At 43.3% G+C, this 19533-nt stretch overlaps 1 protein-coding gene across 3 annotated transcripts in view; it reads right to left on the bottom strand.

The window, feature by feature from the left end:
• TNRC6C (trinucleotide repeat containing adaptor 6C) overlaps nt 1-19533 on the bottom strand; it is a 611446-nt gene that overhangs the window by 377670 nt on the left and 214243 nt on the right. For all 3 annotated transcript variants that reach the window (XM_034789728.1, XM_034789729.1, XM_034789732.1), the window contains exon 4: nt 12367-12428. In XM_034789728.1, the coding sequence (XP_034645619.1) occupies nt 12367-12428 (62 nt within the window). The remainder of the gene's footprint in view (nt 1-12366; nt 12429-19533) is intronic.

Here is a 19533-nt window from a genome sequence, read left to right as displayed (position 1 = left end):
TACAAGTGAATTTAGTACAGACTAAGGGCAGTCTATTGTAATAATGATGAGTTATAGTGTTAACACTGCTTGCCCCTTAGTTTTTCTGCTACATGTTAATTCTACCCACAGCATGCCCCATTCCTCCCTGCTACTGCACTCCTCAGCTTCTACTGACCAGAGACTGTCAATCACACTAACCTATGCAGTGCTCTTTCTGAAATGACCTAACCTGGTATTAGAACCCATGTCATCTGAGCTGAGAAACCAGAGCACTGGCTTACTGTGCTTCTCCCAGCATTAATCTCCCTCATTTCCGGTGGCAACTGATGCTTTACATTCCCTCAGGTCTCATTTACATCTGTATGTGTCCAAAAAAATAAGCCGCATTCCCTACTGTGTCCAATAGACAATGTGAAGGTCTCGCTTTTTTATGTTGGTATGAATCAGTGTAAGAAGAAGGGACAGTTGGCAAGGACAGTGCCACCATCCTTTGGGGCCTATTCTAACTCCCTAGCCTCCCTAATCATAGGCAGATTAAATAATAATAATAATAATAATAATAATACAAAAACCACAGCAGCAAATCTATGGTAAAGAGAACTCTAAGACGGATGAGGAAAATGAAGACACTATGAAATGCAATAGATGTCAACTTCTACTTATTTTTTAATTTCATCTCTTACAAGCTTTTTGGAAGCTAACATGATTAAGTTCTTCACACAATTTATTAGCATCATGTTGGAAATCCAGCAGTATATTATGCTGTCTCAGTAATCCAATTAGTAAAATGTATTTATTTAACCAGAATATTAGCGACACACAATCCCAAATGCAGTAAAGTCCCTTATCCTGGAGTTCCTCTCGCTACTCAGAATGCATTTCCTAGCTATGGAAAGGTTTATTCTAATGAAATAAATATTATCCCTATATTTTTAGAACAACAGAGGTAAACTGAGCTTGCATACTCAGCACACAGCTTCTAGCAATAGATATTGGTGTAGATTTCACAGCTTTACAGTACCAGCGCCTCCTCCCCTCACAAAAGAAACACAACAAACCAAAACAAAAAAACAAACCAAAACTATTTCCAGCTGGATTTCTCAGCCAATTGCTCATAAAGTATAGAACTTTCTTTCATATGGAAACCCAAATGCACAAGTAGGCTTGTATCATCTTTCAAACTTTAGCCTGATTGGAAAGATCTTTAAAATAAACACAATGTGACACATGAAGGGTCTTAACATTTGCACATTCGTTCTCTAGTGTAAATGAATTTAGAGCTGGTGAAAGGGGAAGTGATTGACAGCCTCTGAGTCCGAAGCAGGACAGAAGTAGCATAGGCAGCAGCATACAACTTTCGCACCACCACCACCACACGCAGGCTTGCCAATGTATCTCGACCCTAAACTGAAGAGACCACCTCTTGGGGTTTGCTTAGATTTTTAGCTCTTTGGGGCAGGGACCGTCAGTTCATTCTGTGGTTATACAACACCTAGCATGATGCTTTATGATGGGGGCTCCTGGTCACTACCACAATACAAATAGATAATTGGGGTTGCCCTCTACGTCTACTCAATCCTTGACCTTTCTGCAGAAAATGCCAGCCAAGGGCTCGTCTTGACGTGGATTATGGCAATGGCTTTTGTGAAGCAGTAACACCAATTTGTCTCTATTTCTTTCTTTCCTTTCAGTGAGCAGCCATCACTCAATACAGCAGTGATTTCTGGTCACTATCAATACAAGCTAGATTTGAACTAGCAGCCTAGCACATTTACATTCCCCTGAACCTGCCAGTTCCTCGCAAGTTTTACGATCCTTTTAGTGAGTTCCTTTTTGCATATCCTACCATTTTGTGAACATAGACTGAGGTGCTTAGAACATGGGTTCTCAGCCTGGGGCTCAGAGCCTCCAGCTGGGGCACAATCAGGCTCAGGGGAGTCACAAACACTCTCCTTTCCTTTATAGCTAGATGGGGTGGCTGGGGAATCCCGAAACTTTTTCTGGTGTAATGTGAGGTCACAGCATGGAAAAGATTGCGAGCTACTGGGCAATTAAAGGACCTGCCTCTCCCCATAGCTTTAGGACCTACCCCTTAAGACATCTAAGCAGGGCCGGCTCCAGGGTTTTGGCCGCCCCAAGCAGCCAAAAAAAAAAAAAAGCCGTGATCGCGATCTGCAGCGGCAATTTGGTGGAATGTCCTTCGCTCGGAGCTGGAGTGAGAGACCGTCCGCCGAATTGCTGCTGAATAGCTGGACCTGCCGCCCCTCTCCGGAGTGGCCGCCCCAAGCACCTGCTTGCCAAGCAGGTGCCTGGAGCCGACCCTGCATCTAAGGTAAAATGATAAGGGTCCTGGGACTAGGTTGTGGGGATCCGGCATGGCAGAGAGAGGATGTACCTAGGGCTTTCCAAATAATCTGCCAGGCACTGGTTTGCTTCCGGCCTTTGGGAACCAAACTCCAGGGTATGATGTGGGGGGGGGAGCGGGCGAGGCTGGCTTCGGGGGCAGGAGGGAACCACCCCCCAACACTCGCCAGCGGCGCAGCTGGGGCCAGGTCGCTGCACTCCCGCCGCCGGTGAGTGCAGCCCCGGCCCTGCTGCAGAGTTCAGGGAAGTAGGGGCGGGAAGAGGTGGGGCGGGGGTGGAGCAGGGGCAGCAGCCTTGGGGAAGAGCCAGAGTACGGGTTGGAGCAGCACGCAGCTGCGTAGGGCACCAGGAAATGTGGTGCCCCAAATATGTGTTTGTCCAATTGGTTCTTAAAAACCTCTAGTGATGGGGAGTCCACAACCTCCCTAGGGAATCTATTCCAATACTTAACTATCCTTATAGTTAGAAAGTTTTTCCTAATAGCTAACTTAAGTCTCCCTTGCTGCAGATTAAGCCAATTACTTCTTGTCCTACCTTCAGTAGACCTGAAGAACATTTGAACACTGTCCTCTTGATAACAGCCCTTAACATATTTTAAGACTCTTTTCAGGTCCCCTCTCCTACCCAGTCTTCTTCAAGCACTACAGGGTTAAACCTATTGAAAGAGAGACCAGAATCCATACAAATGATCCCATTACTTTCTGCACCTCTCCCCAAAGTAGAGCTTGCTGAATAACAAATATTTCGATTTGCTGGCACTTCCAAAAAAATCTATATAAAAAAAATAATTTCAGGTCGAACGAAATGCTACATTTGATCCCAAACAAAGTATTGTGTTTCAATTTCAAATATTTTTTGTTTTAATTTTTTTTTAAAAATAAAGAAAATTTCTGAATGAAAGGTTATTTTGAAATTGAAAAATCAAAATATTTCATTTTGATATTTTCCAAGTGAATGTTTGGATTTGTTCCGATTTTTTTTTTCTGACTGAAACAATTTAGCAAAATCGACACAAATTGGGGAAATCTTTTGGGATTGCCGAATGTGCATTTTTTAAACTAAAAAAAGTTCTGGTAAAAAAATTTCACCCAACTGTACCCCAAAGAGACTACAATCTAGACCAGAGGCAGCCCATGCATGTCAGAACCCAGCAGATAAGAAGAGATTAGTGTGGGCGCATGTCATTGAGACCCAGTAATACGTTTCCCCCTGCAGTCCCCTTTCAGAGCAGGAGTGGGTTTTTTATTCTCCCCAAGTTAATGTGAGATCCGTTCTCTGTGCCTTTTGTTTTGGGAGCTATTTATTGAAAGCTCCAATTGCCAAAGTGGGGGGGGGAGAGGGAGGGGAAAGGGAGGAGTTAATAGCCATTCACAGTTAGTAACAGACTTCATTTGCAACATGTCTGAAAAATGCCAGCATCATCAGACAAAGGATCTAACTTTTTCTGCCAAGGATTTGTAATTTTGTGTTTATTTTCACAGACCCTCCTCCAAATAAATCATTACTGGATTGTGGGGAAGTGTCTGTTCCCCCTGCTGATGTGCTGAGCTTCAGAGAGAGAGAGAGAGAGAGAGAGAGAGAGAGAGAGAGAGAGAGAGTGTGTGTGTGTGTGTGTGTGTGTGTGTGTGTGTGTGTGTGTGTGTGTGAAAGACAGAGACAGAGACAGAGACACACACACACACACAAAACTTGGAGACCCTCAAAATAATACTAATGGGAATTACCCATGTAAATTAGAGATTAATAGACCCCAAGGAATTAGTTACTGTGGGGAGGGTTCATACTTCCTAAACAGGGGATTCTGCACCTAGTGCGTAATAGGGCAAAGACTGGGAGTCATGACACTGGAGTTCTACTTCCAGCTCCAGCAGTGACTCTGTGTGGCTGCTCTGTGCCTCAGCTTCCCCATCGGCAAAGCAGCTGTAATGACTTACCTACCTCATAGAAACGTTGCAAGGCTTATTTGATGTTTGCATGAAGCATTTTGACATCTTTGGACAAAAGGCGCTGTAGAAGTGCAAAGCATGATCAGCTGTGGCCTCCATGGGCTCTGTGCATGGAGTGAGAGGTGGGCGATCTTTATGCTCCAAAAGCCACATCCAGTGATTTTCCACAGAGATTAAATGCCAGGGACACAACCGATCATTTTCCAAAAATGTCACGGACATAAAACACTTGTCCCTCTTATTAAGCAGCCTTAACAAAATAAGAATCAGGTTTCTTCCCCCCCCCAACTCCTTTATTCAAAGTCTTGATGGCAGCTGATAGGGGTTCTCCTACTTCACCTTTAACAGGATATTAATAAAAAGAAGCCCTCTAAGCTTCCCACGCTGGGGTGATGATGAGTCAGACTCTAAACGAAGACATCTCCTGCAATATTTCCCCCTCCAGACTAATAGCCAACAATGTATGCCTTCCACATTAATGATAAGGGTACAAGGGGAAACAGACTGCTCGCCTGTTCCGCTGACATTACACTCTTCGATGTACCCACCAACTTCCCCTAAGGCAACAGAGCTAGTAATAGGTTCCTCTAACTGCCTCCTGCATCAAACCTGACACCGGCCGCTTTCTTCTCTTTTCTCACCACTTGGCTTACCGCTCTGTCATTGTCATTGACTTTGACTTAAAATAAAATAATAATAAAAATAAAAAGCCTCCCCATACTCTTAGGATTGTAAGTTAGTGAAGGGCAGCCACCGGGGGCGGAGCAGGAGAGAGGAAGGTGGAGGGGCTTTCTCTTGCGGTGTCTGCATCTGAGCTGGGGAGAAACAAAGAGGGGATGCTGTGACCACTTGCAGGGCTGAGTGGACAGTGAGGCTTATGCCACAGGAACAGCCCCCGTAACAGGATTCACGGGGATGGTACCTACTGATGGCACAGGAACCCCTCCCCTTCCCCATCAGGATTCACAGGGATGATGCCCAGCCATACAGGTTGCTCTGTCACTGATTTTCGCAGTGGTGACAGGATTTGCTTTGATTTTGCACTGATGTTTAGAGTACTGGGCCTCTGAGGGAGGGGTGGCTCTTCTAACTCTGTCATCATCCCAACCTCAAAAGCATGCTGAGGGTACCCTCCTTACCTGCCTACTGCAAGAAGGAGAAGGGAAGGTTCCTGGAGGGCTCTTTCTCCCCTGAATGTCTGTTCTAGGACTGTGGAGGAAGGATGTTTCTCCTCCCCCAGCTCCTGAGAAGTAAGGTTATCTCGGCAAATCTTACAAGCTCCTTGAGAGCTGGAAGTGGGAGAATCTGAAGTTAGTCAGGGCCTGCTGGTCAGCACTATGGAGGTTGTGTTCCTTTCATCTAGCAGCCAGGCCCAGCTGAATGACTATTGCTGTTCTAGAGTGAGTATGATTCAGTGGTTAGGCCAACAGCCTGGTAACTGGGACTCCTGGGTTCTCCCCAGAAGTCTGGGCCTGGTTCCCTGTCAGCTTCTCTGTCTCTGTTTATAACATGGGTGACACGCCTCCTCATTCATGCAGTGCTATAAAAGCCTCCCTTTGTGCTTATGCTTTGGCTGGGCTGTTTCCTTTAATTCCTTCTCTCTGGTATCTCTCCTCTAGGATCCAGAGTCAGCAGTGATCTGGGGCCTGGGCATGCCTAGATCTAGAGGAGAACATCTCTCCGGACACCTCTAGGCAACCTCATTAGCTCCCCATTGCGTCTCATTCCTCCATCTACCACAGTGGTGACCCCAGAGATGTACCTCTCCTTATGCTATGGTATAGGGCTGTGGGATGGTGAGTGGGTGCTTGCCCATGGAGAAGTAAGTGGATTTCCCTTGGGGAAATGAGAGGGAGGGCTGAGGAGAGGTGACCTTGTTAGATCCCAAAAGTGGGAGGGAAACCATTAGGCTTCAGGATGGTACAAACTTTCATTCACTACTAACATGGGCTTCTATGGCAAGCCCCAATAAAGTACTCTATGCAGGCCTTACAGGGGGTGGCTTTCTGCTAATAACCTCTGATGTATGCCCTGTCTGGTTTCCGGGTGAACTGTTGTGTGCAACAATGTTCTACAAGAAAAAAAAAGTTAAGTTTTAAATCAAGAATATTCCATGTGCTCCCTGTGTCCTCTGATGCTCTGGGTGGCAAAGACACAGGGTGAAGATAGGGGGCAATGGGGTCAAACTGTGGATGTGGCTAACACGTGTTAAGAACTTACCTATGTTCTTAGTGAAGAGAAGATGTCGCAGCCATTACATTCTGATGGGCAGGAGCATTGTAGGCTGGCACTAGGAGGCTCCGGTCTGGCTTCTATGCCAGTGCTGGTTATCTGCATTGGCACCACAATGGTACAAAGTAACATGGTGGTGGATGATTTTGTGCTTAGCCTTGCTCAGAGTAAGTATGTTCAAGACTTAACACAATCCAGTCCATGACAGCAGTAAATGAAGCTGAGAATCATCCACCAGCTGGTTGGCTGCTACCTGAAATGAATTTCACTCCAGTTCTTAGTGAACAGGCATCCTTTTCATCGCAAAAACCAACACACTGTTGTTAGCAGGGTCAGTGGTGAAGTTACCATGAAAGGGAGAAGGAAAGAGGTATGTCTGAGCACTACATTTTAAACCTGTGAACAGTGGAAGACAGTTAATTTTTCTTTCCTGCAGATCAAATCCACTTTGGACACAGCAAACAACTATAAATGCAGGATCAAGCTTTAGATGCAAGATATAGACCACTATAGACTTGCAAAGTTCCTATACGGCACTTCCATTCAGCTGGAGCAATGCAGCCACAGTTGGCCTTTGGCATTTTAACTGCCATGCTGTCTAACTCTGCTCTGAGCCGATCTACGGGACGCCATGGTAAATATACCAGAGGCTGCTGACACTTTGCATATAGCAGAGTTCTCACCACTGGTATCACCAGTGGAGCTGCAGAAGTGAGGAATGGTTCAGAAAAACACCTAGTGTTGATGGAGACAGTGTGTATCCCCTTCTAGTGACTGGTTCACGTATGAGACTTTGAGTGAATCTCCTGGAGAAGGAGTTTACTAACCAGAACATTTGTGGAAATAGCGAATTGTGTGCGACTATCTGAGAATATCTGCCCCAAGCTATTTTGAATTCATTAAACACAGTGTTTGCCCCACACCTCTATGAGCTAGACTCATCCAATCAAGGATCAGAAACAACATCAGGTGACCCATTTGTCCGACCAAAACCTAACCAATGCAGCTTGAATTTTGAATCTCAAACACTCACAACAAACGGCTTGCAAACAAGCTGAAGACCAAAGGTAATTGGTAGAAATTATTTGGGTAATAATTCTAAATCATGAATAAATCTGAGAAAACTCCAAGCTGTTCACAGACAATTCACCAACAAGGAAAAAAGGCTGAATCAGCCCAACAGTTTATTCACTATAAATTATTTATTCAGCTGTAGCTGTAACCTTATTTAAAGCATTAGTACCCAATTAGGCAACTGTTCATCATTCAGCACATTCTAGTCCATTATAGGAGGAACAGTCTCTTCAGTGCCCAGCACTGTACATTCTGTAATTTGGATACTTTTCCCTTACATATGGCAGCATTGTCCAGGTGAAGGCCTCAAAGAGCTGCACAAATGTTAACAAGTTTAGCCTCACAAGACTCCCAGGAGGGAGATAAGTATCGTTATCCTCATTTTATAGCTAGGGAAACAGAAGCACAGATTGATTAGGGACGTAATGTTCAGAAATGGCCTTTAATGGTGGGTACCTCCTTTTGTATTCTTTGCATGCCCAATTTGGGATACTTAGAGCCTGATTCTCAGAGCTTGACTGCACTTAGAGTTGAAGATGCTCAACATCTCTGAAAATCAGGCCCTGGGAATCTCAAATTGAGCACCCCAAAGATGAGGGAAGAACCCCAAATTAGGGGCCACTTTTGAAAATGTTGGATCTTGGGACTTTCCCCGAGGTCAAAGAACAAATCTTTGTCTGAGAGGAAAATCGGATCTAGCTCTCCTTTCTCCCATTGCGGTAAGCACAAGCCTCTCTCTATTAGCTACAGCTTCTGCAAAAAAGAATAGCACTTCCCCAAAACACATTTTATCTATGCTGTCTCAAGACTCCCCTGCAAGTGGACACAGCCTCTCAGACAAACACTAAGTACAGAACAGTGTCAGGAGTCGGACATCAGAGCCAAGCATACCGGGTTCTGGGACTTTGGAAGTGCTACCGGCTGCTGCAGAGCCTGGGCTCCTTTTCAGAAGATCCTGCAGCTCTCTGAGCTATGGACACCTGGTGCAATGTCACCACCCCATTGCAGTCAGCATGTGCCATTGGAGCTGTCTGAATGGAGGGGGTGGGGATGCAAAACAGAGAAGAGACAGGTTTGATATGAAGTTTCCAATTGAAAAAAAGCATTTAGGGACTTGAGCCCTCCCCTCCCCTTGTTTTAGGGGGGTGGTGGAGTGTGGGAGAGGTGAGGGGAGATGTTTCCCACATTGGCACGAAAGGGGCAACACCTTTATGAGAATGATTCTAATGTAATGCTCTAGACTAAAGCTGGCTGTGGCTGAAATAGTTAATTACTGCTCAGCTGTCTGAAGCCTTTAATGACTCTGATTAATTTCTCTCCCCTTTTTAAGAATTCTCTGCATAAGTGATTTGCTCCTCCACCCCTCTCCTTTTCTCTTTGTAGAGCTGTTTTCAGGCAAGGCACTGTGCTGGAGTTATTTATTCCATTCCGTGCTGCTTACCCAGCACTGCAGCAAAGCTCCCGTAAGCCCAAATCCCCGGTCTGTCGTATGTGGCGCTCTGAGCCATGGCAGGGCAGTGAAAGCCATCTTGGCATTGTCCTTCTGTTTTAGGTCCCTTTCCGGCATCAGAGCTCAGGGACTTGTTTTTTAACTGAGCGAATTTCTTCCTAGAACAGTGAGTGAGTGCGTAAGTACCTGAAAGAACTGATTTATGGTTATTAAAACCAGACAGAGCCTTTAATGCAGGGATTGCTCTCTGGCATTGGATGAGAAAAGAACAATGCTAGCTGCACTGATGTTTACAGGCAGTGGTGGGGGTAGGGAGTAGGGTTCCTCCAATACCTGTCATTGGTCCCCGTTTCTCCCCTGGGACATGAAAGCGAAGAAGGGTCTTTGTGTGCACCCATACCTAGAGGGAGTGCTGCATAATCATATTCCTAACCGCTGTGTTGCTGTGATCTACATATGCCGCACGGCATTCCACTGATCCGGGGAGTCAGAGAGACTCCTGCCCCCTCCCCCTTGCCCATTCCCTGCTTAGTGGCCTGCTCTGTGACCTCCTTCCAGGCAGGGAGGAGACAAGTTTCCTCTGTGCCCTCTTGGTTCAGCAGTTCATCCCTGCTACTATATTATTTATTCTAATGCTGTTGTAACTCCTGCCATTGCCCCCCGCTCTCCCCATTTCCCCCCTCCCTCTCTCCATCACCACTAGCTGCACCATTATACGGGACCCACAACCCTGCCAGCTGAGTAATTAGACCTCCCGATCCCTTCAATCCCCTTCTCTGTTGTTTACCGAGCACCTTCAGGCAATCTAACGTTATAGAATATTTTGCAGCAACTATGCCCATCCATCAGCCTGGGACTGCAGCCCTGATGGAGGACCGAACTGAGGGAATTACACGGCGCCTGGCACAGACGCAGTATTTTAAAAGTAAACAACTGTACACCTCTCTGTGCTGCTTCCAATCCTGTTTTCCATCTGTTAGAATAATTACTACATGAATTATTATTATTACTGGTTGTGAGTAGGAGCGGATTTCTCTTTCTTTCCACATGTTAAAGATCATGTACTGGCTGTAACACAGTATACGCTGCATAGCCCCCTTTCTTCAAAAATAAATCTGTCCAAAAGGGATCTGTATCATCAGCTGGAGTCAGTCACAGATTGCAAGTAGAATATAATAATAATGCATTGCATTTACTGCCTTTTGTCGAATGATCTCATCCCAACAGTTTACAAACCACAGTGCCCCTGGAAGGGAGGTGGGCGTTTATTATCACCAGTTTACAGTAGAATAGGGCCCAAAGGGGAACAGAGGATCTGGGCCAGGCGAACATTGGGAAGGTTCAGATCTGAGTTCTGTGGCTCTAATTTGTCTCCATGATCCACCTGAGCGAGCCTGTCAAAGGTGTACTGAAACAGTCATCATTTGGATTTGAGCACTCCTCCTCCCCGCACTGCACACTCCTGAGATTCATATTTGGATCTAAACACCATGGCTCAGGTCCATCTCCACTTACAGATGGGGAAAGTGAGGCATCAAGAGATTTTTCCAAGGTCATCCAGTAGAGCCAATGGCAAGGTAAGGAAGAGATCCAGGCCACTGCTCCACCACTCTAACCACTAGACAATACTGGTTCACCTTTTGTCTATATGGTCCCCATTCTCTGTGTACCCAATCTATTCCCTGCTGAAGTCAAAGAGACTCTTTCTGTTGACTTAAATGGAAGCTGGAGCAGGACCTAAGTTTCTCACTAATTTGGGGCCAGATTTGATCTCATGAGTAGCGAGGTAAATCAGGAATAACTCCAGTGACTTCAGCAGAGTTACTCCTTACCTACACTGGTGTAGCTGAGAAAGAATTTGTCTCTATTATTTCACAGTGTTCTCTCTTGCTTTCATTATACTTCATCTACAGTATGAAATAAGCCTTTCCAAAGTGTGGATTTTCCCTAATAGACAAGGCACAGCCAGTGAGATGAAAGCATTTCCTAGGTTAGTTTGCTCTAATGAGTGTCTGGACGGACATGGACACCCACCCACCCACCCAAGTACCTTTTACTGTGATTCTTTTAAGAGCCCTAATTTTGGAGACTGCTGCTGTTCCAGATGTCTTGTTACTTCATTTAAAGCACGTGCTTAAGCGCCATTGAAATAAGTGAAACTTAAGTCCATGCTTAAGTGCTTTGCTGAATCAGGCCCTCAATTAATGACAAAGATAAAAAATCATCACTGTTTCAGAAAAGGAAAGATGTGAAAATACAACAAACCTATTTTAAAAACCAGCCACCTATTGAAGGCAAGAGACACCAAGAATCCATACTCAACACTACACCTTCAAAATAACACAATACAAGAAGCTGGAGGAAAAGGGACACCATTACATGTCTCCAGTTCTGTCCCCCACATGCCGAGCCATAGACAAAGTGTATGGTTCTGCATGGGAGAAGTCAACTGTCTGAGTTAATGTTTGAGCTGGCTTTGAAATCTGAGCAACCATCATGTACGATCTCTGGAGTTCACCACCATGTTCAGTGTAAGCTACCATTGCTTTAGGAATAAATGAAATAGCTTGAGTTTATCCATGTAAATTAAAAGAAAATCCCAGCAAACCATAAAAATACAGGACCACATGGAAATCATTGATGACTCATGATACGGAGGTGTAGGTAAGCGGAGAGATCATACTGCTCACCTAATGAAGAATAACTAGAGCTGTCTGAAAAATGCAGAAAATATTTTCCAACAATATTTCATTTTTTTTCATCAAACATTTCAAATTTTCAAACAATGTTGACCACTCTGAGTTGGTTGAAAAGCATAAAAATATCACAAAACATTTCAAACAATTTTCGCAAATTGGATTTTTTAAAAACTATCTTTAAAAACAATCCTTTGAATGATACATGGCATAACCCTCAACTTCTAATCATCTAGGAATGCAAGTCAAATGGTTCAGAGTACAATAACACAAAGTAAGACAACACACAGAGAAACAAATATTTCTATGTTGTTCTCAATAGCAATATTATATTTGTATTGCATATACACTTTTAATAGAGGATATTTTGCTGCCAAATGTCTTCACTAAGAATATGTGGTAGGAAAAAAACTGACTATCCCTTTTTTGTTTCTTACTGGGATTCCATTCAGGTCTCCAACCATTGTTTCATCCACCAGTACAGTAAACATCCCAGCCTTGCCTGTCCCTTCATGATGGGTTGGGAGATTATGCAGTTTGCAAGCATACAGACCTTCACTGGGCCCATGTCAAGTAACAAGTAAACCTCTTGCTTTGATGTAATCCAAATCGAAATCCCTACCTGCTCTTGACTCCTTCAAAGGCGGTTTTCTGGCAAGAATTTATTGGATGATTTATTCTTTGCTGAAAGACAGAGAAAATAAAGAATTTAAATAACACACAAATAAACAGTTTACCTGATTGTGATGGAACTTTTCTACCTTTGGGTAAAAAGTATCAGAGATATTTCAGGTTTATTTTCATTATTCTGCATTATATGCAACACTCATTTAAAATGAATATTTCTTTCCACCCAATTTTATCCCTTTGGCAAACTCTCTCTCTCTCACATATTACTGTATTTTGAATTGGGATGGATGAACAGATTGAGATAATGTAATAGACACTTTTTATGAGCATTTGCACCCCATAATCAAACTAAATCTTTTCTGATTTTCAAAACAAAATTTGCATAACTTTCCCCCATCATTTTGCATAGCTTTTCTTGCATTATTTTTCATTTAATTCACACTATAATTGGCTAGTATGTATGTATTCCACTGCCCTCTTTCTGCATAGAAACAGAGTTGCTCAGCTGTGTGTTATAGGCCCTGTATTGCTAATGGCGATTCTATCTTAGCTTAAGAGGTAAGTGCCTGTGCTTTTGGAGCAGGATGATCTGAGTTTATCCCCTCTGTCACTTTGAAGTTCTAGTAGCCATAGTGTGCAGCATAGTAATCACCAGGAACGTTGTGAGAACACACGTGTTTTTCCTGGATTCAGTCCGGTCTGAAAGCCAAGGGGCCAAAACAGCAGGAGGAAGCCTGTTCCTGGGTTATTTCCTGTCCAGCCACAAACAGAAGCCCCAGAACTCTCACAAAACCCCCGTTTGGGTGAGATTTCCAATCCAGTTTTGCAAACCCAAAGGTGTGGATAATTTAGATAATGGATCACTTTGATTTGGATAAAGTAGATAACTTAGAAGAAGTAGCAACCTTCCCAGTGAGTGTTCCACCAAGTACTATTTTAACATAATACCTTTCTCCCACCCGGCCCGTGTGACTGAAAAGATGTTCCGCTTTGGTCTATTGCGTGAGTACTAAAGATATTGTAGGACTTCAGAACAACCAACAGGGAGGGTGTCCTCAGAGAGTCTGGCCCAGATTGTACAATGAGTCCAATGTACAATGGAAATGCTGGCCAGGATTTTGGGAATTGAGTCCATGCTGTGTGAATAGCCATGCAGGGTAGACACTCTCAATAAAGTTCATAGTTATATGCCTCACTACATCTCAATGCCTTAACTTAAAGGAGCTCCTGGGGAACTAGGACAAAAACACCTCCAAACTTTAAGTAACTTTGGATCTGGCTCCAAACTTTGCAGTTCGAGCCCATCTCCAACTAGAGCTATCTCCTATCAAAGTCCTGTCCTAGCATACACTGCATCTTGTAAATAATCTGGGAGAGATTCTTTTGTCAAGATATCTAGTTTCGTTGTTCCAAAGTCCTGGGCAGGAGCATGAAAGGGTCTCACCAGGATGTTATACAACCCTACTTAACAAACCAGAGTGTGCCTACATGAAGGAGGAAAAGCAACTGTTGTAAACTTTGAAGAGGCTATTATGAAATAAATAAAATGGAAACTAAAATAGTTTTAAAAGTTACCAATAGTTCAGTGTCTTAAGTGCTAATATAGACAATGAATTTTAATGGAACTGCAGAAAGGATGGTATCATGTTATTATTTATTATTTGTATTGTGGTAACACCTATGAGCTTGAGTAACTATTCAGCATCCCATGGTGCTACTCATGGTACAAACACAGAACAAAAAGGTGATCTCTGTCCTGAAGATATTACAGTCTTAGCAGATGGAGAACAAGTAACCAGCCAAAACAGCACTTGTTTTAAGATCAGAGATGTAACGGCAATTTGGCCTGATTTAATTTGAACTTTACTTACTATATTGAGAGGTCAGACAATAGCATTTTATACCCAGGCAATTTTTTCCATGCTACACTATTAGAAATGAAGGTCTGCCATCAATTCATTACAGAGAGGGGCCATAATATAGCACGGAGCAGCTACTGTGTAGATGTCTCACAGTCAGTGCCGATGACAGGGTCCACAGCTGTAGATTCTCACCCAATCAACAGAGTGCAATGTCAACTGAAGGTGTTAAAAGGTTTCTTATATTTACTAGCCATTCACCTTTGGAGATGCAAGTTCACTAACTACCTTCCATAGGCACATGAAACTTCCAGTGAGGTCAATAGGAACATAGACATTTTACCAGACCAGGTAAGAGCATTTGTTCACCAAGTCCAGCATTCTGCTTCTTACTCATATCTTACTGTGTTAACCTTTGAGCTGATGACCCCCTACATCAGCAATTCCCACAGACTCACTACAGTCTGTATATCTCCATTTAAATCTTCCAAATGTACTGCCATTAATTTCATGGAATTACCACTAATTCTAATTCTATCACTAATTCAGAGTGAAAAAGAGAACAGATCAGTCTTCATTGTAATTGCCACATCATAATTTTGAAAATCTCAGTCAAGACCCCTCTAATTCTTCTCTTTTCCAAGCTAAATAGTCCTAATTTCTGCAAACTTTTCTCATGTGCACTCTACGGTATGTCATAACTTCATTGCCTTTTTCTGGACCTTTTCAGGCTTAGCCAATACTCTTTCTAAGGAGATCAAAGTTTGAGACAGGAGTCTAGCCAAGGGCATACACCATTGATTTTATATACCATATTTTCTGTGCCATTTTGTTCCCCTTTTTAAAAAGCATTATATTAGCTTATTTGTTTGTGAAGAAGGGGACGAGTAAATTGTAGAAAAAGAAAGTAACCTATGGCCTTTACATTCCAGGTTCAAAGCTGGACGAATCTCAAGTGAAAAATGAGCCTTGAACCTAGTGGTATCACAAAAACACTATACAATTTGGAAACTTCTGTCCACCCCTCTGCTCAGGAAAGGGACATATTGCAGATCTGAACTTAACTGTCTTGACAGAGACAGTGCACCTGCCTTCACTATTATTTACTCATTCCACTTCTGTGATCCCCTCACGGTCACCAAATTTTCTCCCAATATTTAAAAACAATAACATGGAAAGAAACCGTTATGCACAGCACAGATCTCATATACAGTGAAGGAGAATAGGGCAGAGACCCCTCTTTAATTTCCTGTGGAAGACCCTCCTCACTATTGCTCAAAATGTGAACATGAAATGCCAACAGCTAGTTAAACTGAAATTGCTGGGCCTACAACCCTTTCTCTCTTTCTGTTAAGGTGAAATTCTTTGGCGAGGAAGTGGTCTTTTTGCACCAGATGGATCCCCCTAGTAACTTGGTAAATCCAGTTCTTAGGCTTTGACACAAAGAGGCTTAAAATCAATTAGCAGATATTTTTAAAGGGGGTTTCTGTGATGAAAGAGGAGCGTGAGAAGGGCCATTGATTAGGAGCTTTTCAATGCTTATAGGCCAAAAGGATTAATTATAGTTTTTAAGAAAAGTGCTTTATAAATGGGGTGATAAATGAAGTGGGGTGAAGCTTACAAGCAGATGCTTCAATATTACTTTGTTTTTAAGCCTTTGTGAACTATTTTCAGGATTCCATTTTCAGCATTAATTCATATTTATGCAACATTCCTGAAGATGAAAATAATCCTCCTTTTCCCAGCAGTATAATTAACAGGGTGGTCTGTGGCGCCCTACAGGTAATGGAGGAACAGCTGTCCCATCAGACTCCATTTTCATTTGGCATGTCAGATTGCAATTCTGGAGATGAGTAACTGGGTCCTGGAATAGGACTTTTTAGTGCATCAGCAACCAGCAACCTTCACTTCAGCTCCCAGGTTCTGATTTTATCTTTGATTGATAACGTATGCACATGTACTGGGCTAGCTCTGTAAAAGGCACCTATCTTAGCTGGGCACTACAAAAATGCCTCGATGTTAGGAGACTTAGAGCTGAGCAAATACTTCAAAAATATCCTTCAAATATTTGCTCAGATAAAATGATGAATTCACTTTGTGCGTGTTTACTTTCCACAAGCATTCTGGCAGAACTGTTTGAAAAAACAGCAAATATTACACAATATTCACAGAAAGCAAATTTTGAACATGTACATTTTGCTTATCTACCCTGGAAACCTGATTCTAGAAGCTACTGTCCTCCAATCAGGGTATGTCCGTAATACCATATGACCTATATAACCAATCAAAACCCAACCAACTCAACTTAGATTTACCATACTGAATCGCCACAATAAAGTCTCATGTGTAATCTATAGAACAAGGAAAATTTGCTGAATGTATTCAGCAATAACTTCAAAAAACAAACATCTGAGAAAATGGTGAAGTGCTCGTAGATTGTTTACAAAGAGAGAGCGTAAAATACAATGTTTTGCTATGAATACCTCAGGTTCCTTTGCTATTATAAGCAAATTAGAGCATTACAATGCCACTAGATATTATTTACCCTGGTACAGCCATGCAAAAAGATATGGTCCCTGATTTAGGAGTTTGCAATCAGAAGTCATCCTATAAATATCGGGAAGAGGACTGGAGGCCCTAAGACTTGTTAACAGACAGTAAAGATAGTACATGTCTGGTAGTTCCATGGTTTTCTCTTTCTTATACTTGTTTGAAAGGGAAGGCGAGGATTGGCAGGCTATTTCATCACATGGGCAGGTAGTGTTTTTCAAAAAAGAGGAATTAGAGGTTTTGGACGATCAAGCAATACGATACCAGATTTCTGTACAATACATAATAGGTGGCCATAAATATTAAATGGTTTACTTATAAACCTCTTGAGACAGATGGCTAGATCTGAACTAAACCTATCATAAAATCCAAGTGACTTATATGTGCATAAGCTGTTGGCTCTGAGGGTGAATAAAAGCCCTATTTTTGTTTGTAAGTGGTCTGCAGGGAACTTGTTAACGAATCACAGCATCCTTGTCTACACTAGCCTTTTTCTCTTTATTTTTCCCCCTGTTACCATCCCTGGTGCAGCTCCACAGTTGGTATCAACAGTGGGAGCACTACCATAGGTAGCCACCGGTATTTTAACTCTCTCTAGAGTTAATTCTCTAGACCTGCTCTCGGCAGCCTTAGGTGACAATGTTTAAAGTCCCAGCAGAACTGCCTACACCATGGGTCAAGCTGCTCTGCTGGTACCAATACTGGACATTTTAAGAAACTAATGGCTAGTGTGGAAACAACTGAAGATGTTATTCAAGGGCCATTAAAACCAGACAGAGAGGAAACCAGAGGCACTTTCTGGTGGGGGAAAAGAATATGCATTTGGAAGATAAAAGAAATCTGAGTCACATGAACTGGATTTCAAACCAATTTCTACTGGGGTGACATATAAATTTGGTACAGCCTGATTCTTTTAAGTGTTAAGCCTCGGTACTTTGTAGACATTTGCAGACAAAAGCTGGGACACCAGGAGGAAGCTGCGAGCCCCAGGAGAGAAGGTGTTCATCTTGCTTATGACAGATCCCGTAAGTAAGCTATAGGGACTGCTCAGCAACACATTTCATAGGGGCATGCTACATTATTATTGTTCTGTTTAATCAGTCTTTAGCCCTGGATTGTTCTCTGTATTTTCTGTTCTATGCCAATGACTGTAAATGTAGCTTTTATTTGAAAATAATCTGAATGAAAGGTGCTGGCCAGAGGTGGAATACTCACTGTCGGGCAGCATTGACAAAGGCGGGTGTGAGGAAAAACAAACAACTCAAGCGGTAGCACACTTGGTTTTACATATTGTAACAGCTCACACATAAAAACAGCTCTGAAAAACATGAAGATCGGTATCCAACAAGATGGTAAATAGAAGTACGATAAAATACTCTGAAGTGCAGACACTGATGTGTCTGAAGCCTGAAATTTGGTCAAGTATTTTTGCCCATCACAACCTGCAGATCAGTAATTGAGAAGGACACTTCCTCTTTCTTATATTGAGTCTGTCTGAGACTGATGATAGTGGCAAGTTAATTAATTATCTCCAGCATCAGTTTACTTGAAGATTTTTTTTTCCAGTAACCCATCAAAGAATCTTGATAGAGGCCTTGATTAGGGGGATAATGAAGGAAATCTCCAGTAGATTAGATCATTTCTAGTCTAATTGCAGCCATTGTTAACATGGGCTGCTTTCGTGGTTCTGGGATTCATGTCAGGGAAATTTCATGAGAGTGTAAATCCACCTGAAATGTGATATTTCAGGATAAATTCAAGTAACTGCATGTTTATCATATTTCTGTCAATATAATGAGAAAAAAATCAGATCAGCTGATTCAATATTGGGAAGAGATTTTGTATGCATCCTATCTTGTGATCTCTCAGGCCATGGGAATGACCAATATTTTGAGCTCAAATCACAGATGGTTTGGGATCCCTGAAAATATGGTAGGGGAGCAGGAGGGTACTCACTAATGTAAAGGGAGAGTGGGGATTTTGATATCCACATCTTTCTCTGTGTCTGTAGGCCTCTTACTAACATTGACCATTTAATACAGACTATAAATGGGGTGGTTCATCTCAGTCCTTTTCACCACTCATCTGCTTCCTTCTCTGCTGCAATTCAGTGATTCCTCTGAACTAGATTGTCAGGGCACCAGAATGGGGAAAGTAGATCCTAATGGTAGGATTACCATTCGTCCGGATTCCCCCGGACATGTCCGGCTTTTTGAGCTAAAAATAGTGTCCAGGGGGGAATTTGTAAATGTCTGGACTTCCCCCCCATGCAGAGCGTGCGCAGCTAACAGGGCAGCCGGCCGGATGGTGCCACTTACATGGGGCTCTGACAGCCAGAGAGAGCCCCTCCTCCGCTTCCCCTGCAGCAGAGATCATTCCCTCCCTCCCTGCATTCGCAGATCGCCTCTGGCAGTCTGGAGCTCCTCCCCCGCTCCTCCTCCCCTGCTGCCCAGCATACTGGGACGAGCGGCGGGGTAAGGGGGTCAGGGGGCCGGAGAAGGGGCAGGGAGGTTCTGGAGGGGGCAGTCAAGAGGCTTTTTGGGGGTGTGTGGATAAGGTTTTGGGCAGTCAGGGTACAGGTAGGGGGTAGAGTCCTGGGGGGCAGTTAGGGTGAGGGAGGTTTTAGGAGGGGGCAGTTAGGGGACAAGGAACAGGGAGGCTTAGGTAGGGGGTGGGGTTCCGGAGGGCAGTTAGGAGCAGGGGTCCCAGGAGGGGACAGTCAGGAGACAACGAGCCGGGGGGGGGGGGGG

The sequence above is a fragment of the Trachemys scripta genome, chromosome 14, assembly GCF_013100865.1.
Source record: "Trachemys scripta elegans isolate TJP31775 chromosome 14, CAS_Tse_1.0, whole genome shotgun sequence".
Lineage (NCBI taxonomy): Eukaryota > Metazoa > Chordata > Testudines > Emydidae > Trachemys > Trachemys scripta.
The sequence above is the reverse complement of the archived record's forward strand: the minus strand, read 5'-3'. Positions and strand labels throughout refer to the sequence as shown.